The 20262-nt window shown below is 38.2% G+C and overlaps 2 protein-coding genes across 5 annotated transcripts; one reads left to right on the forward strand and one right to left on the reverse strand.

Moving 5' to 3' along the window:
- LOC125479157 (ATP sulfurylase 2-like) lies at positions 1-3681 on the reverse strand. Its single transcript, XM_048588210.1, has 5 exons — positions 2919-3681; positions 1541-1946; positions 1055-1315; positions 684-770; positions 1-401 (listed from the first exon to the last, which is right to left on the reverse strand). Exons 1-5 carry the CDS (start codon positions 3485-3487, stop codon positions 264-266), a joined length of 1461 nt encoding a protein of 486 aa, XP_048444167.1. The 5' UTR covers positions 3488-3681; the 3' UTR covers positions 1-263.
- Positions 3682-7102: 3421 nt separating this feature from the next.
- On the forward strand, positions 7103-15898 carry LOC125479156 (5'-3' exoribonuclease 3-like). 4 transcript variants are annotated; one of them, XM_048588206.1, is made up of 23 exons: positions 7103-7469; positions 7622-7724; positions 7830-7906; positions 8536-8727; positions 8880-8999; positions 9127-9189; positions 9352-9501; positions 9715-9879; positions 10121-10198; positions 10298-10384; positions 10972-11232; positions 11505-11600; positions 11946-12047; positions 12127-12197; positions 12507-12635; positions 12709-12785; positions 12889-12929; positions 13047-13121; positions 13211-13368; positions 13945-14061; positions 14347-14422; positions 14781-14887; positions 14996-15898. In XM_048588206.1, exons 1-23 carry the CDS (start codon positions 7266-7268, stop codon positions 15672-15674), a joined length of 3228 nt encoding a protein of 1075 aa, XP_048444163.1. In that variant the 5' UTR covers positions 7103-7265; the 3' UTR covers positions 15675-15898. The 4 variants fall into 4 exon arrangements, with proteins under 4 accessions (XP_048444163.1, XP_048444165.1, XP_048444164.1 ...); XM_048588208.1 differs by having other exon boundaries at positions 13957-14061; XM_048588207.1 differs by having other exon boundaries at positions 11946-12041.
- Positions 15899-20262: the final 4364 nt, after the last annotated feature.

Below are 20262 nucleotides of genomic sequence, written 5' to 3' on the forward strand. Positions count from 1 at the left end.
TTTGAAGAAAAAACTCACCCAATTATATAAAGCAAATGTTTTCCTGGTCTATACACCTCAGAAACAAAAAATAAAAAGAAAACAAATGAATATGTTACAGGCATTATGGCTACTGGATTGGAAAACAAAAGATACTCTCCAAAAGGTCACCCCTCTGCTGGAAGTGCTGCATCGGTTATAATCTGGCTAGCGGCTACGCTCTTTCTGCAGCTAAACTGGAATTAACTTGGCTGAATACTCTGGTGTTAATTTATCACTGATGTCTAAGTGGATAACACAGCTTGTTGCTGCGATGCCTCTTCTGTTTGCAAGCTCTCGTAATACTTGACGAGCACCTTCCATCCCGAGGGACACATAAAACCATCAGGAGGGTTTTCGCCGCTCTTTGCATAAGCACGCATCTGAAACAAGTGTAACTACTTATGCAGATCATATAGAAGAGAGATGGTTTTCGTAATCAAAGATCAAATATCTAATTCAACGGTCGCGCACATACAATTCTATAAGGTTTAATGCAGCAAGCAACATCCGAGAATTTCATCATGGGTAAGCATTCAACACCCGTTATAGTTTGCACGCTTATACTAAAGATTAAGGACTTATGCAGCAAACAAGGTTGTTCGACTATGCCATCTGTTCATGCGTTGGTTCCAGAAAAAAACAATACCAAATTCGGTTCATACCTTGGTTCCAGAGATGAAGAGGAAATCTTTAGCGCGTGAAGGATCAAAAAATGCCATCTTCTTCTCCACAGTGTCATAAGCTGCCACCTGCAGTTTATAATTAAACAAGAAGATTAATTGACACACAAAATGGAGCAAATTATCATCTCTCGTAATCAATCATTGTATCCAGGAACCACAACCAAGTCATCGAATAAAGCTACCATCTCAAGGGCCATATAAAACCAAGGAAGAATTCATCGGATCCAAACTAGTAGAACTCTGATGTAACACATGCTTAAATTTCCGATAACATATATCAACCAAGCAAATAAGCACAAGAAGGAGCGCACCATATGTCAATACTAAAAGCAACGTATAGTTTCACGTACCCTGAAAGGCAAAATACTGAGCTTCTCGAGCCCGGGAGCCATGCTTAACACCTTTTTCCCATGATCAGGGTCATATAGATCCCTCTTCTCTGTGGGGTGTCCCATACCAGCAGGATCACGGCCAACAATGTAGAAATTTGCACCTGCATTTATCCGAGCTTTGGCATGCCACTGTACTTCAGTTGGACCTGCGTAGTGCATAGGTGATGGGAATATACCCACAATAGTAGTTTCCGGGTCAAGAACTCCATCTTCTAGGACCTGAACAGAAACAAAACATTTAAAAACTACCCATTTTCGACATCTCAATTTGCAATGCATCTACGGTACTTACAATGCAGAAGTGAAACAACATCTGTTCAACAAAACGAAAAGACGTAGATAGAATGCTATGGCAGGTCAAAATATTTTGCTAGTATATCTTGGCCAACCTATAGCAAATTTACAAATTATTCAGAGACAAATAAAGGGAATGCAGGGAGCGACCTTGCTATGTTGCTCCATCCGAACATCCAATGGCACATCGTCAGGCTTTGTGAAACCTCCCAAAGGATGAAGCAACAGAATTGGATTCTTGTATCCCATGTCCAAGAGTCGCATGCGTGTGTCGTTCATCAACAAGGCATGGCCATTATGTACGGGATTTCTCAACTGAAACGCGAAAACTGCATCAGCTCGACGCCTGTCAAATTCTTTCCGGAGCTGTTCAGGAGAGAGCCTGTAGTGATCAAGCCCGTCATTATATTTGATAGGGTCTAGTACTTCCAAATCTCCGCCAATAAGCCAGTTTCCAGCCGGAGTGATCACCTCCTCAACGTATGGCAATCCCGGTGCGGTTGATCCCCAAGTCCTAGCAATCCTTTCTTCTTTGTTATGCTTGTAAATCTCAATGCTGCAACAAAAAAATAAATATAACAGATTACAAAATTGTATTAGCGTAACAAGAATTTCGGGGTTAATTACACATGATTTTTGCCACAAGGAGATTCTCAGTAAATTGATAGCCAAAAAATCAACATGTTCATGTGTGAGTGTATAGTTAATTGAAATTACAATTAAACAAATTAAACAAATTTTATTTTTAAAGCAGAAACAGGTCTCAATCTTAAAATGACTGAAAGCGATTTTGGTGAAAATATATTTTAGAACAATTCTTAGTAAAAATCTATGGGCTCGTTTGGAAGTTCTTTTAAAATGACTAGAGGCGTTTTTGGTGAAATTGATTTTAGGTTCCAAAAACATTTTAAGTGCTTTATAGGATTCACTTGGATTTTTCATAAGAATTAGTTTCAAAAACATTTTCACCAACTTTTAGTCATTTAAAGGCACATCCAAACAAACCCTAAGTGGATCCTTGAAAAACACTTAAGATTTCCTATACGAAGCACATATCTAATGTTTCTTCCAAAATGTATTTAAAGTGCTTTTATTTAAAACCCCAAATTAATTTTACCCAAAACACTTTCAATAAACTAACCCTAAACTGTGGGAACTTTGATTTTTGTTTACATCACGGACAGTAAACAAACAAATAATAACATTCCTTCCGCATGAATTCAGGTGATTATAAAAAAAAAAAAAAAGAGTATAATAAATTTCCATGTGCAAACAATAAATAACAAATTAAAAAATAAAATAATCAAATCTTGATCGCTAAACTGATCAAAATCAAATATCGAAACGTCCACAACACGATTAAATGGTGACGATGAACATCAATTGCTAAACTGATCAAAATCAAATATCAAAATATCCACGATACAATTAAATAATGACAACGTAACAATCAAACATTGAATGACATATTAAAAAATGATTATTTCGGCCAATTTCTCAATTGTAAATACTATAAACAAGGATTAACCTGTTTAATACGCCAACCAAATCACCACCCGGACCGACCAGCCCGACATCATTCGACGACCCGATTCTCTCCTTAGTCTCGTCGTCAATCGCCAACACAATAGGCAGCGACATGTTAACCAACGACCCGTCTTCGATTCGCAGCGAATTAAAATGCAAGCTCTGCAAGTACTGGTCTTCTCTCATAAATCCCCGTAGCGGGCTGGCCCACCCCTCGCTGACGACGTGGACCCACTCGAGATCAATCTTCGTCAGCCGCACCTTGGGCAGCGCCTCAGCCTTCAAAGCCTTGGCAAACCTCTGGCTCTTGGGCACCACGAGATCGACCAGGGCCCCGCCGTCGGGGTCGATCAGGGAGCTCTTGATGACGGCGGACTGAGGCGGGTGAGCGGAGGAGGCGTGCATTGTGGAGTTGTAGGCGACGGAGAGCAACGGGTCGGAGTGGTAGATGGGTTTGGTTCGGAATTTGAGCTTGAAGTTTAGGAGTTCGGTTTTGGGTTTGGAGATGCCGAGGTTGTTGTTGTTGAGGAGACTGAGGTGGCGGTCGTGGAGTTTAATGGTGAGAGACATGTTGCTGGGGGTAGGGATTCGGGGGGAGGGAGGAGGAGGTCGTGGTGGAGGAGTGGCGGAGTTGTAGGGTGGAGATCCGGTTAGTGTGGGGGAGTGTAATGTGGTGGCCTCTAAATTTGGAGGCGAACATCTTCGTCTCGTGGGAAGCGAGCGCAGCGAGGAATAACTTGGTTGGACCGAATGTGATCCACACGTTCGAGGATTCAGTGAGGTTATGGCTGCTGCTTTGGTGGAGAAATTTTTAATTGTAACGGGAATATAGTAGTACATCGCATGTTTTTATGTAAGTAGCGAAAATTTTTATTTTTTAAGTTATTAACATTTTAACATATACATCTTACTATTTGTATAATAACATATGTTATACCACTCCGCGTGACAGTCACACTGAAAAATAATCTCCCCTTGTGGTCTCAAGTTGTTGGAGAGTCCTAGGGACCATAATCCAGAAGAAAGAAGGAGCCTTTGTCCATTTTTGATATGGGCCGTTGCTTTGAAACCTAATTGAGTATGATTATAAAGTTACTAAAGGGTAGAGGTTTAAAGCCCACCCCTCCACTCATTGACGTTTTGAATTTATCGATCATACGGGTCAAATTTAAGATCTCTTATTTATAAATGAAGAAGAATATTACTAAATTATAATGATAGTACTAGTACAATTAGGGCTTTCACATTTGAACCGGATAATTAGAGTATAGTTGTATAGGGTCAGCTTTGACACCAAATAAGATCGTGTTGAGCCAACAACGACATAATACATGAGGCTTATTCGCTCATGCTTTTGTGAAAAATGTTCTACGAGACATCCTTATTCCAGGGGTTTTTTTTTAGATGGTGGGGATGGAGGGAATATAGTGTAGTTTAGTATATGCAAATAGTGTGCATCACTTTCGACCGCTTATTCTGAAGTGTTGACTTTAGATGACATTGGTCAAAGTTGTATTATTGTACTTTGCTCATGATTTGTTTTCCCTTCCACTTTACTTTAGCATCTTCACACGAAAACAAGTGCGGGGACATCATGATCAAATCCTTTTAGGTTTAGAGCGTTCATAGTGGTGCTTTAAATTTTGTTCCTACCACTTATGTCCTCATGTTTAGAGTTTAGAAGACTTCCAACGAGGTTGAGTTAAAGTCCCTATGTTAGAGGGACTCACCAGAGCCCTTTAAAAAATCTTCAAATGTGAGAATCGTACAGGGACTCAAATAATGGCCCCAATATTGTTTTTGAGTGGAAAACAAACCCCATCCACATGAATGTTGTGTAGCAACGTCCCATACTCTCCCTTCATATGCGGGTGCAAGTTTACTCGCCAGGCAACTGTCGACGCAGCGTTAGGCATGGGTCCAACACCGCACTTGTGCCTTTCAACGGTTTAGATAGCCTCTTGCTTTTATTGATGACCATCATACTCAACAAAATAATCTTTTAGTTCATAAATTTAAGGATTTACTATAAGGACCTCATATTCAACAATATTCCTTTAGAGACTCAAATATTCTTTTGAAGCCCCTAAAAAGAGTCCTCAAGAGTGACGGTGGAGACCCTAAAATAGAGTTTCTCATTAAAGATGCTCTTACATAGAGAAACTTCTTGTATGGCATGACTTGAGAGGTAGAAAGAGAGACATATAAAACAAGTAAAATCAGTATTAAATAGTTACATATAAAGCAAACAGGTGGAGAAAAAAAATCATACAACGTTTGAAACTCAGGGAATAGAAGAGTCAATGTTGCAAGAACATTCTAGGACAAACCTAATCCCTACCATATCATAAAATACACCATCTCAACAATCGGAAACTATTAATGTGTTAATGGAATTCATATTTTTCTCAATAAACAATGCGATATTTACAAAAATACTTTACAACAGACTATTAACTCACCCACAACAACAGTCAACAACTTACCATCAATCTTATATAAAACAGATATCGTCTTCGAATATGTGCGTATCCGAATTCTAGATCGTATTCTCCAAAAATCCTCAACACCCAAAAAACTCAATGGGCTAAATTGGCTAAATGGGTTGTACGGGCTAAACGGGCTTAAGGCTTCATGGACCTCGGGCTTGTTTATTAGCAACCCTTCGGCCCAATATGTAAGCTTTCCGGCTTCGGTTAGGACGATTTGGAAATCGGAATTACAAACCAAAAAGGAAAACAATACTCAACCGGATAAAACGCTTAGGGGAGCGTTTGTTTGCCCTCATTAAAGTGTACTGGACTAGATTGGACTAAGGATTAGTCCAATTCCATGTTTGCTCCTCATAGGGACTAGGTTTAATGAGACTAAATCTCAGTCGCCTAGACTAAATCCGGGACTAGATGGTCTTAATGAAACCCCTTGAAAACCATAGGACTAGCTAAGATTGTCCCCTCTCTCCCCCCTTTCTCCTCCTCGCCTTGCTCCTCAACCACTCACCCTCTAAAACCATGGGATGCTTTTCACAACCAATTTTCATATAAAATACCAAATTGAAGATGGGAGTGAGGGAATTACGATTCTACCTAAATCGAGGCCAAAAGGTGGTCGAAGATGGCCGAAAAATGGCTTGGAAGTCTCAGCTGGTTTGGGTTTTTTTGAATCCATGACAGATCGAGCATGCAAAGCTCGAATATGAGACTAGAGATGAGGAAGAGTTTGTTAGTGGTGCAAACCTCGTCTAATCCAATGAGGTTTAGTTGGAAAACCCATCGAGAAACCTGCAACCTATCGGAAAAAATGAGGTAGGATGTGAAGTGCAGAGACAGTGAAGAGGCAGGAGGGAGAGGTGAAGTGTAGAGGCAGGAGGCGAAGAAGATGAAGTGAAGAGGCAAAGGATTTGCAACCAAAAAAAAAAAAAAAAAAGGAAGGAACAAAAATGGGAGAAATGGGGAATGGGGAGGGAGAAGCGGAGAAAAAAATGAATGAAGAGATAGGGGAGGGTTCTAGAAAAATAGGGAAAAAGATAAAGTAATAATAAAATATTAATTGATATATTAAATTAAAAATAAAATGTTATTAAATAATATAATATTATAATCCTCATTTTTAGCCTGACACTGCACCAAACGCTTTACTAAATCAGTCCAACTTAATCCCTGAAGCTAGTCTAGTTCAAGACAGTCCGATGTAACAAACGCACCCTTAGATTCGTATATAAAACAAAATCGTAGGACCGAAATCTCTACTATCCAACCATGATTTGGTGATTCAATGGTAAATGACGGACTATAAGGCTTCCTTAAAACTAAAAATCAGAGATCTCGGGTTAGAAAACTGCTACTAGTGTGGAAGCCAAACTTGTAGCCAGAGGGATGCTGAAATGCCTGTCTTCCCAGTCGTCGGAAGAGGTGGATAACTGTCTTCCCAGCCGTCGAAAGAAGTGGATATCTATAGCTTGCCATCCGTTTTTTTTTTTTTTTTGTATAATAAAAAATCCCTTCTATCCTTACCTTAAACGACGGGCAAGGTTACGAGAAGACACAAACACCCCTGCTCATTTTCCCCAAACCACCACCTAAAGTTGTCCAATTTCCAGGGGTACAACCGTCAAATCACTCACTTTCGTACCCTAATTCCCTCCCCTCCCCCAACAACCACTCGCGCCCTCTTTCTACGTTGTCACTCTTTTGCCGCTAAAGTTTCCGTCAGCGATTTAGGGTTAGGGTTCGGGTTCCGATTTTCCCTCACTTTCTCGCGCCTTCTATTTTTTTCTCGATTCGCGAGTGAGACTGAGAGAGATCCGTTAATCTGTTAGTCCGCCGACGCGAGCTACCTCCAATTGACGATGGGAGTTCCCGCGTTCTACCGGTGGTTGGCGGAGAAGTACCCGCTCGTGATTGTCGACGTTGTGGAAGAAGAGCCCGTCGTGATCGATGACGTATCGATTCCGGTCGACACCAGTAAACCAAATCCTAATGGGTTGGAATACGACAATCTGTATCTCGACATGAACGGGATCATTCACCCTTGTTTCCACCCAGAAGATAGGGTAACGATTCGATTTAATTTCTTTACAATGTGATTACGAATTGCAAATTTTATAATGTGTAAAGATTTTACCCCTTTTATTGTTATCAAAATTTTGCCTTTGTAGCTGTAAATTTGTTTACGTGGCTTAATTTTGTTACCTGAATGATGCAGCCTTCTCCCTCGACCTTCGACGAGGTATTCCAGTGCATGTTTGATTACATTGACAGACTGTTTGTGATGGTTCGGCCTCGAAAGCTATTGTACATGGCGATTGGTGAGTGTTGGACTTGGAACTGATGTTATGTTTTATAGAAAAGTAGAAGTAAATGCAATATCATATGAAATTTGCGTAATGCTAATAGTTGGAAATTATTGATAGATGGTGTTGCCCCCAGGGCAAAAATGAATCAACAGCGGTCTCGGCGATTTAGAGCTGCGAAAGATGCAGCAGACTCGGTACGTCATTCTGTGGATTCTAGGTGGGTCCTCCATGTGTTTGCACGTGAAGGGCTTTTTTTTTTTCTTCGGTTAATTTCTGATTCTTTATGAAATAAAGTTCATCAATTGCAGAGAACTGGTATGTTTATATATCCTCTGTAGCTGAATCAGAGTGGTGTTTATATTTAGGAGTTAACAAGTGATGTTGACAGAAAATTATCTCGAATATCCCCGTTTGTGCAAACATCAATTCTTATTATATGCACATTGTTATTTTTACCAGTCATTGTTTGGGTTATGCAAGTGATGCAGTTCGTGTAATTTTTGTTATGAATCCTGATAATCCAACACAACCTTAATGGAGTTGTGGAATGTGTATTTGCAATAAGATTTTTTTTTTTTTTTTGTTGGGGGGAGGGGTGGGGGTCGTAACTCAATCTTCAATCTCGTATTAAGGAAATTGAAGGAACATAGCTTCTCATGTCTCTCCCGCTTCCCCGGTCTTTGTGTATACTCATTGTTTTCCTGAATCCTTGCTTGTCACAATTGTTCCATACTGCTATACAGCCTTCATTGGCAGGGGGAAGTAAATAGGAGAAACGAAGCCAAGTCTTTACATTTATTGATTTTTGGTTTCTCTTTTATAGGCAGCTGAAGAAGAAAGGCTGCGTGAAGAGTTTGAAATGGAGGGGAGAAAGCTTCCTCCCAAACAAGACTCACAAGTTGTTGATTCCAATGTCATCACTCCTGGAACTGAATTTATGGCTGTTCTGTCAGTAGCATTGCAGTATTACATCCATCTCAGATTAAACAATGACCCAGGATGGAAAAATGTTAAGGTAATTTCTATGCTTTGTTCCCTTGGCTTCCTGAAGTTATATTGTGTTTTTTTTTTTTTTGCAGTTAATAACTAGGACCTAATTTTATTGCTCTATCAATGCTGATGAATATTCTTTTTTTACCAAATTTTTTTAATATTTTGTTTTGGCAGGTTATTCTTTCTGATGCAAATGTTCCAGGTGAAGGCGAACACAAAATTATGTCCTATATTCGTCTTCAAAGAAATCTTCCTGGTTATGATCCAAATACACGCCATTGTCTGTATGGTTTGGTATGTTTCTTCCTTCATTACATGCATCGTCTCATACCCCTAATTCATACATCCATTGCTTTATAAACCCCCCTGGTTGTTCTGGTAATTTTTTTCCTGTAGTCTATTAATGTGTGGTCAATTACAGGATGCTGATTTGATTATGCTTGCTTTGGCTACCCATGAGGTTCATTTTTCAATTCTTCGAGAGGTATGCATTTATGATTTTGCAATTTTTTATTTTAAAAATCAGTTTAACTTTGTTTTTCTGTATGATTGGCATCTTCATTAGCTTCAATTCTCCTACAATGTGTTTCACGATTTCCACCTTCATTCCAACTTATGGTTGTAATTTGGCTATGCAACATTCCAGGTTGTATTCACACCCGGACAGCAAGACAAATGCTTCATATGTGGTCAGGTGGGTCATGTAGCAGCAAATTGTGAAGGTAAGGCGAAACGGAAGGCTGGAGAGTTTGATGAGAAAGCTGATGGTGAGGCTGTGCCCAAGAAGCCTTACCAGGTTAGTTTTTGCAATATATTGATTGAAGAGCTACTGATAAAACTTATAAAAGGAATGGTTGCTAATTTTGTATTTTAAGTATTCATTTTGAAGCCATTGCGAATTGGAGATTTCGTTGAATAGAACTAATGGAATAACTTTATTCCTATTTTTGAAATACCATGTGACAATTATATATTGAATTTTTTATCTCTTTGCTTTCTGTTTTGGTAGTTTCTCAACATCTGGACTCTTAGAGAATATTTGGAATATGAGATGCGAATTCCCAACACCCCATTTGAGATTGATTTTGAGTGCATTGTGGATGATTTCATATTCATGTGCTTCTTCGTTGGTAACGATTTCTTGCCACACATGCCCACGCTGGAGATTCGTGAGGTATATAATTTTTATTAAGTTTGAAAAATAGGACATAATTGAAATTTATTTTCAAATCTAATATTTTAATAGAAATATATTAACTTCTTTATGTTGTTTGTTTGTTTGATAAGACAATAGGACGGCTAAAAAAATAAAAATGAAAATAGGAGGGCTAAAAAATAAAAATGAAAATAGGAGGGCTTGAAAGAGTAATAATTTCCTGTTACAACTTACAACATTCTGATTGGTGATTGTTCAGGGTGCAATCAATTTGCTTTTGGCTGTATACAAGAAGGAATTTAAGGCATTGGGTGGATATCTGACTGATGGAAGCAAGGTAGTTAATTGACTATTGTAGGTTATTTTTAAGCCAATGAATTACATTTGGCTTAAGCATTTTTTCATAATGTTCTTCTTTACCTGCCTTTTTTTTCAGCCGAATTTGAGTCGGGTAGAGCATTTCATTCAAGCGGTTGGATCGTATGAAGATAAAATATTTCAGAAAAGAGCTCGATTGCATCAGGTTTGTTCCTTATTAGCCTCTTGAAACAGTATTACTTTTATGGCCATCCAGTTACCAGCCTTGTCAGTTTTTTATTTTAGATAGGCAAGATCGTTGGTACTGTGGTCAGCATGATTGTATAACCATGTTGATTTGCATGATGTGGATAAGTCCAAAGTTTTTTTTATTTAGTGCACCTGTTTAGGCTGTTTAGTGATGGAGCATGGTACTTAGCTAGGGTTTTGGAATGTTTTTGAGAGGGGTTGGGGGGGTGGGGGGGGGGGGGGACTTTAGGTTTCAGATAGCTTGTTCAAGCTTTCACAAGAAAAAACAGGATTTGGGAAGGAGGATACTTTTCTCAATAAATGTGAGCTGAAAGAGGGCAGATAAAATCAATCTGCTATCAGAAAAGGTCTCTGTTGCAGTAGATAAGAGGGTTTTTGTGCTAGGTCTGGGATGTGGCCTTTTGAGCAGACACCCCCTTCCAAATCTGTGGATGTTTACCTGTTATTGTGCTTGTGTGAATTGCTTGATGGGTGGATTAATAGATGTTATACTGGTGATTAGACTGCTTTATGTTATAACAAAAATTTTCCCCCTCTCCCCAGCGTCAGGCAGACAGAATAAAGCGTGATAAAAGGCAATTAAGAAGAGGAGATGATGCGGCGCCTCAAGTGCAACCAGATTCTTTGGTGCCAGTTTCTCGGTTTCAGGGATCTCGTCTTGCTTCGGGTCATACAGCTTCACCTTATCAACAGTCTGGAAAATCTAATGGTCAAGGAAATCCTCGAAAGGTTGCACGTTTGTCTTTAGAGACGTCAACTGTTGGTGCTGCTATTGTTGAAGCTGAGGACAGTCTTGAACTAGATGTATGTTTTTTAGCTCAAGAGATCACTTAAACATTTTTAGTCTGTTCTTTATATCTACTTTTCTGCATGCTGATTCGTGACGCTGACTGTAATTTTGAATCTCTATTGTACCATCTTGTGATAATCGCTTTACAAACAGGGTTAGGTGGTTAATGAGTTCTTCTTGTTATATATTATTAACTATGTGGTCGTTAAGGTGGTTAATGAGTTCTGCTTGTTATATATTATAAACTATGTGGTCGTTAAGCTGTCACTGTTTTTTCTTCTTCTAGGAACATGGAAACAAAGAAGACTTGAAAGCAAAGCTGAAGGAGATTCTTCGTGAGAAATCTGATGCTTTTAACTCTGGAAATCCCGACGTAGACAAGGTTCAGTTACTTACTGTACTTATATTTGATATTTTGACACTGGCTTTTGCAAGGCCTATGTTTAAAGCATTTGTCTGCTTGTATCTTGGAAGTTGGAACCATAGAAACATGAGTATTTGCAATTATCATGCATTCCCTATGAAAGTGACCTGTCACAACATTGTTCTGTATTGTTTTATGGCAGTTTTGAATGCTAAATGTTAAACTGTTGTCTCGTTTATGCATGTAGCTGTTGCTGCATTGCTCTGTTTACCTTATTATATTTGTTATGCTATAGCTGAGAAGCTTGAATTTTTTTTTGCTGGTTGCATTGTTAATGTGATTCTTTTTGTCTTGTATTATTAGGTTAAATTGGGAGAACCTGGATGGAAAGATAGGTATTACGAAGAAAAGTTTTCTGCAAAAACTCCTGAAGAACGTGATGCAATTCGAAAAGATGTTGTACGTGTATGAGTTCTGGTGCTGCTGTTTTCAAATGTTTATTTGTGTACCCATTAGTTTTTCTCATATTTGTGTGTTTGGGTAGGTTTTGCGGTACACTGAGGGCCTGTGTTGGGTGATGCACTATTATTATGAAGGTGTTTGCTCGTGGCAGTGGTGAGTAGTTTTGATCCAACTTCCTCCACTACATGATGAAGGGCATTCGCCTTCCTTTTGCTTTTGTAGCATTTTGTGATGACTGGAATTATTAGTTGTATTTGGATGGGGGTTTTTAGTCTTGTATAAGGAGCAGGATTGGATTAGGAACATTTTGCATTTTTATTTTTAGCATATCATACAAAAATGTGTTTGCATATCAGAATAATGCCATATAGATGGGATTTTGTTGCAACATTTTCTGTAAAAACTGCATTAATGATCTTATTAATATATGTTAATTGTGCCATTTGATTGCCATTTTTTCAGGTTTTACCCCTATCATTATGCACCCTTTGCTTCTGATCTGAAAGACCTTGGTCAGCTAAATATAAGTTTTGACTTGGGCTCTCCTTTTAAACCATTCAATCAACTATTGGGGGTTTTTCCTGCTGCAAGGTTTGCTTTTAATTTATTCCTTTTATTAGTGAAGTATCCATTAAGTAAGGCACTACTGATAATTCGTTTGCAGCTCCCATGCTCTTCCTGAGCAGTACAGGAAGTTGATGACTGATCCAAATTCACCTATCATTGACTTTTACCCTATTGGTATGTTTTCTTGCCTAATATTTGGTGGTTTTAGGTTTTTTTTTTTTTTTTTTTTTTTAACTTGCTCACTGACATTCTTCTCTGAACCTTTATTTGCTATCAGACTTTGAAGTGGATATGAATGGGAAGCGGTACGCATGGCAGGTAGGTTTTTTGTAGTACAGATTATAACTATATTTTGCTTTTGCGCATGGTCATGATGATACGGTGTATATTGGACAACTATCGAGCAGAGGTTGACATCATTTTGCTTTTCTGAAGGGTATTGCAAAGTTGCCTTTTATTGATGAAGTCCGCCTTCTAGCTGAGGTTGAAAAACTCGAACATACATTGACGGTAAGGGTATTTATTTTATTTGATTTATTTTGCACTACTTATTTTGGTATTCTATTTTGTCTAATTCAACTTTTGCTTTTCGATTGTAGGAGGAGGAGACCCGGAGAAACAGTGTGATGTTCGAGATGCTTTTTGTTACATCGTCTCATCCTCTATCTGTATGCATATATTCTCTGGACAATCGATGTAAACAGTTGACAGACAAAGAGCGAGTTGAAGTCAAGGAGCAGATTGATCCCAAGTACAGGTTTGTTCTCAGTACATTTACTCTGCTTCAGAGCAGCAACCAGGTTTCTAATTTGAATTTTACGTTATACCGTTTCTATTTTCCATTTGAGCCAGTTTTGATAGGTTAATTCTTTTAATTGGGAAAACCTTGTGCTATAGATCATATGGCATGTGTTCCATATTGGTGGCATAAGGCATATGCAAATTGATTTATTATATATTTTTCTTGGGAATCATGCTCTAGTTTGGCACTTTTCAATCAATTATTTCTATCGTTTTCTGAACTAAGAAAATCTGTTTTTTTTAATCCAATTGTTCATTCCTGGGACGAGGAAGAGCCGAATGAAACCAAAGTTTCATATTCAGTTTTGAATTAGAGACGTTAAAAATGATGAATCAACGTTGACTCCAGTGTGGCAAATTTTTGGCTCTAGATGGAAATGTTTGCTACATGAATATAAAGCCATATTTCTGTTTACCATTTTTTTTATTGATCGTGTATTTATGACGACCCCACTTAGTGGGATAAGGCTCTGTTATTGTTGTTGATCATGTATTTATGAATTGTTTGAGGTTATTTTCTGATTTTATTTAGGGATGCATGCAGTGAGGGGATGAACGGTTATCTGTCTCCATGTACTGGTGAGCCTTGCCCTCCGGTTTTTCGGTCTCCTGTTGACAGCATGGAGGATATTATGGACAACCAAGTAATGTATGTATTTCAACTGAGAAATTCATTTACTATAAAAATATACTGAGAGAGAGAGAGAGAGAAAGAGAGAGAGAGAGAGAGAGAGAGAGAGAGAGAGAGAGAGAGAGAAGAAGCACTATATTTTATTGATGGGTAATCTTTACACGTAGGTGTGTTAGGTAATTTAATTGGATGTAGATAGAAGTGGCCTCTATTAGTACAAAATGGCTTCATTAATGGATTCGTTCTATATATAGAAGTGATCATGCATTTCTGAACTGTAATTCCCCTCCCTTTGATGTTCAGATGTGCGATATACAGACTACCGGATGTACATAAGCATATAACTCGACCTCCGGCAGGTGTTATATTCCCGAAGAAGGTATGTAGTCCACATTGATCTTAAGCTTTTATTTTCCAATTAGATTGTTTGTTGTACGGGTGTTATGCATATGCATTGTAAGTGTTGCTTTATGTGTTTGCATGTGCTCCTTTGAACTTTATGACTTGTCCGTTACCTTTAATTTTCGGTAATAAAAAATTATTTTGTTTGCCTGTGCTGCTTTCTGGGTTTCTCATTTTAAGCGTTTCAGGTAATAAAAAATTAACTTGTCCGTTACCTCTAATTTTGGGTAATAAAAAGTTATATTGTATACGCCTTAGCACGTCATTAATGGAGAAGTTCTATGTAGTCCACTAGTTTGACGCTTATCATTATGTTGACATCAAATTGTTTTCAGACTGTTACAGTGGGGGATGTGAAGCCTTTACCTCCTTTATGGCATGAAGAAACTGGGCGAAAGCCATGGCATGAAAATTCTGCGCGGACGCCATATGAAAACTCCCAGTAGGTCCTTTTAACATATCCATTTTGATAAATATGCAGTGCCGTCCTCCACAGTAATTTACTTTCTCTTCTGATTGTATTTTTTACAATTTTGGATTTTGCTTTCAGTTCCAGGCAGAACCCTGCAGGAGCTATTTCTGGAATACAGCTCGGGGCAGCGGCACATCGCCTTGTTGTTAATAGCTTACAGGCTAAAACGGATTCCAATGGGTATGGCAATCACATGCATTCCCATCGACCATCTTATGCCGAGCCTCAGTATTATCCACCGCATCCTTCCTATGCAAATAACGGAAGCTATGATCGGGGACACAGTAGAATGCCACCACCTAGGGCAATCCACCATCCTCAACATCAACCCCGAGCTTCGAATATTAGTACCTTCCCAAGTCACGGTGACCGTGGGTATAATGTAGCGCATTCTTCAACGGCTGTCCACTTTCAGAACAGGCCTCACACTCAGCACCATGAAAGGAATTCTGGGCATGTATACTACGAATCAGGAAATCACCAGAACGGTGGGCCAATCTACCCTCAGAGACCTATTTTACAAACTCCGCCGGGAGTCGGCGGTGCTCCTTATCCAGGTGGCTATAACAACTATCAGAGTTACCAACCATCTGCAGCGTCTGGCCATCATGGTTATGATGACTGGGTTCCACCGGTTGGCCATAACCCGGGCAGAGGATATGGCCGCCCTCAGCAATCCGGAAACCAATTCTCTGGATTGGACAGGAGAGGAAATAGGAGGCCACCTGCACCCCAGTATGGTTATGGCCACAAGTAGAACGATCTTCTGCTTGTGATGAAATTGTTGTACTATATTTAGGCCTCAGAACGGCGAAAATGGTAGCGGAAGTTATCTTCCGATTTGATTTGTGTTTCTGTTACACAATACGCGCCGCCGCAGTAGGCGTTTCATCGGCAGCAAAGTATCCATTTTTCCCAATTGTAATTTAGATAAAACATTCTCGTCAGTGTAGCGTTTATTTTATTTAAGTTTTTCATTCATTTTTTGGAAATTAGAATTAATGACTTATTTGTTTACGTGGTCAAGAACCAAGACTTATTTGACCAAGAAATAAGATGTCAGCTCTATTGCTATAAATCTCCATATGGCCCATTTAAAAATCTAATTGGGCCTGAAAAGGAATGGTTCTGTTTCCTAGATGATTGGGCCGTAGTACGAACAAAATCCTAATTGGGCCTCTTAAAATGTTGGCGAAGGATGGGGCGCGGCTCTTAACGAGAAACGGATGGGCCGCGTTAGAAGGCCTTCTTTGCCCTCTCACACCCGTGTATTGTCCTTTTACCGCTTTACCAGTGAGGTTTAGACAATTAATCAAATAGTGCTTCAATTGCTAAGGGGGTATTGTAAGATGATGATGTCATGAAAATGTAATATAAACCATTCTAGTCTCACAAAGGGTAAAATCTTGTGTCCTGACGCTATATAGGGGAATATACACGGAGGTGGAACTAATAAAAATCAACAAAAATTAGTTTCGGAACCTAGTAAATGGTAGAATAACATTTTTGGAAAGCATTTACACTATTAATTATAAGCCAAAATTCGATTCAGTCTTGTCTCACCCCATGTTTCTTGAATTAATTTTGGACATTCCAAATATTTTTGACACATAAAAGTACATTTGGGGGAGCATGTATTAGTTTATATTCTTTTTTCTATTTTTCAACTGTAAAGGTCAATAAAAATAGTTTTGAGACCTAGTAAATGGTAGAATCACATCCAAAGGTTTTGCAACATTTTTCTTAAGCTCTCACGCAAAATATTTCTTAAAAATAAAATTTTTAATTTTACAACAAAAACTGTGAGTTATAACCCATGATTTCCAATCGATTTATTTACTTTTTTTTACAAGAGTTAGTAGAGTCATTCTCATCGCACCATATGTTTTCTAAAATTAAATTAGGACATTCCGAAGATTTTCGAAAAATAAGTATATCTGAGGACCCCTCTATTGGTTTATATTAATTTTTTTATTTTTCAATATTAAAAATTAATAAAAAAAATAGTTTCAGAACCTAATACATTGTAGGATCACATCCAACAGTCTTGCAATATTTTCCTTTGCCCCAAAACAAAATATTTCCTAAGACTAAAAATTTCAAATTTTTTAGCACAAAATGAGGGTTGTAAACCCACGTTTTTAAATTGATTTTGAAAATTTCAAGATTCATTATATGCCCAAATTTGAGTCATTCTCACCGTACCACGTTTCCTAAAAGTAACTTAGAATATTCTGAAGATTTCGACACATAAAAATATATTTGTGGGCCCCTTTATTAGTGTATATTGAATTTTCATCTTTAAATGTTGTATCACTTCCTATGGTCTTGCACCATTTTCTTTAACTCTGACCCAAAATATATAATAAAACGAATTTTTTTATATAAAAACTATGACTTGTAACACACAATTTCCCATCAATTTTGAGAATTTTTATAAGATTCATTATGAGCCAAAATTCGAATCACTCTAATCGCACCACATAATTTCTAAGACTAGTTTAGGACATTCTGAAGATTTTTTACACATAAAAATCAATTTAGGGAGCCATATTAGCTTATATTATTATTTTTATTTTTCAACTTTAAAAATAAATATATAATCGTTTTGGGAGCTAATGTGACATCCCACATCGTCCAGGGGAGTGATCCTTAAATGTATATTCCCATCCCTACCTAGCACGAGGCCTTTTGGGAGCTCACTGGCTTCGGGTTCCGTAGGAACTCCGAAGTTAAGCGAGAAGGGGGCTAGAGCAATCCCATGATGGGTGACCCACTGGGAAGTTTCTCGTGTGAGTTCCCAAAAACAAAACCGTGAGGGCGTGGTCGGGGCCCAAAGCGAACAATATCGTGCTACGGTGGTGGAGCGGCCCGGGAAGTGATCTGCCCGGGCTGGGATGTGACAATTTGGTATCAGAGCCTAACCCTGGTCGTGGTGTGCCGACGAGGACGTCGGGCCCCTAAGGGGGGTGGATTGTGACATCCCACATCATCCAGGGGAGTGATCCTTAAATGTATATTCCCATCCCTACCTAGCACGAGGCCTTTTGGGAGCTCACTGGCTTCGGGTTCCGTAGGAACTCCGAAGTTAAGCGAGAAGGGGGCTAGAGCAATCTCATGATGGATGACCCACTGGGAAGTTGCTCGTGAGATCCCAAAAACAAAACCGTGAGGGAATGGTAAGCCCAAAACGGACAATATTGTGCTACGGTGGTGGAGCGGGCCCGAGAAGTGATCCGCCCCGGGCCGGGATGTGACAGCTAAATTATAGGATCACATCTAGGGATCTTGCAACATTTTCTTTTGCTCTCATGCAAATATATAAATAAAACTAAAAAAATTTAATTTTCCATAAAAGCTGAATTATAGCACACGATTTCCAATCAATTTCGAGGATTTTACAAGATTCATTATAAGTCAAAATTCAAGTCATTCTAGCTACACCACATGATTCCTAAATTTAATTTGGAACATTCCGAATCTTTTTCATGTACATGAAAACTGGCCTCTTGGAAGGAGTCTTAAATTTTATCGAGCCTCATTTGTGTTTAATGGATAATTTTTATTTATTTTAAAAGATAAATAGGAAATACTAATAAGGCCTGACAACGATTATCAACGTTTGAAAAATCTGCGAAATTCAACATAAACTTTAAGAAGCTTAGGGCGTGACGAAACCGTAATGAATATTTTTTAAAATAAAAATAAAATTGGCAATCGTTGTCACATCTTAATGCCAGCTCCGCTGTAGCACGATATTATCCGTTTTGGACCCCGGCCACGTCTTTACGGTTTTGTTTCTGGAAACTTATACGAGAACTTCCCAGTAAGTCACCCATCCTAGGATTGCTCTCGCCCGAACTCACTTAACTTCGGAGTTTCGATGAAATCCGAAACTAATGAGTTCCCAAAAGGCCTCGTGCTATAAAGAGGTGGGCATGTACATATAAGACACATCACCCCTTTCCGTTGGTCGATATGGGATGTTACAATCGTTGTCAGGCCTTACTGGTAATTATTTATTTATTTTTTAATAAAATTAAAAAAATCCATTAAACACTAATAAGGCTCGATAAAATTTAAAACTCCTTCCAAATAGACAGTAACATTTTGTTACATGTACATGTAAAAGATCTTGTGAAACTCCAAACGTTAAAAAAAAAAAAAAAAAGTTATATACTTTCGAAAATGTATTAAATATATTCAGCATGGGACTGCAACATAAAGCTAGTTAGATGTCATCTTCAATGTATACATGATTTTCATTGCCACGTAGTTAGTCACACAAGTCCAGGAAACTTTATAGACTCAAAAAGTTCATAGATATCCAAAAGTAGATTCCAAATACATGCATGAACGAGTCATCCTTTCTTTTATGAGAGAGAGAGAGAGAGAGAGAGAGAGAGAGAGAGAGAGAGGTTTCTAGTTCTCACACCGTGCAAGATCGATCAGTCCTCCTATTGGAGGTGTGTTCTCTTCTAAACGATACTTTCAAAAGATAATGAATATCCTAAATCATTTTAAATTAGTATTAGTGAGTTTTTCAACCTGTTTGTTCCTCTCTCACCGTGCAAGATCGATCAGTCCTCCTATTGGAGGTTTGTTCTCTTCTAAACCATACTTTCAAAAGATAATGAATATCCTAAATCATTTTAAATTAGTATTAGTGAGTTTTTCAACCTGTTTGTTAGTCAAGAACAAAACCCCACTTTATGGAAAAAAATTATAGAGTAAAAAAATATAAAATCAAATAAAATCAAACTTGACTCGTTTAATCAATTAATGATTTTCAGTTAGGTACATATAAACAATGGTTTTTGATGGGTTTGATTGGAGAACCAACCTCTTACACATTTTAATTAATTAGAAAGGAATTTAGATATGTTTTAATACATGTAACAAAACACTAGGCTACGAACCAGATTAGATATGTTTGTGGGAAACCTCTAATAGTTGGATTAAAAGAGACTGGAGTGTATTTCCGCAGAAGATATATTCATATTTGTATGCCTTTCTTTCTTTTTTCTTAATCAAACATAATATTTATATTTCAGAAAGCAAAAGCGTTTATAAGTTTTATTTTCTGTGGTCAAACGGAAAATCAAAGGGTTCAAAACTATGTATTTTCTGTGGAGGCTGGAGATCATACGTTTGTATATATCCATCCTATAGGCTATATGAAAAGAGATAGCACTAATATATCATGATCCACATGAAATATATATATATATATAGACACACACACACACACACACACACATAATGCAGGGCCGGCCCTACAGTTCTCTCTGACCCCCAACCCTTTGTACATTAACATGTATAAAAAAAAATTGCTAAATACATGA

This window comes from the organism of the source record quoted next, unplaced genomic scaffold (assembly GCF_019419815.1).
Source record: "Pyrus x bretschneideri cultivar Hongxiangsu unplaced genomic scaffold, Pyrus_bretschneideri_v1 Contig28, whole genome shotgun sequence".
In the NCBI taxonomy this organism is placed as follows: Eukaryota; Viridiplantae; Streptophyta; class Magnoliopsida; order Rosales; family Rosaceae; genus Pyrus; species Pyrus x bretschneideri.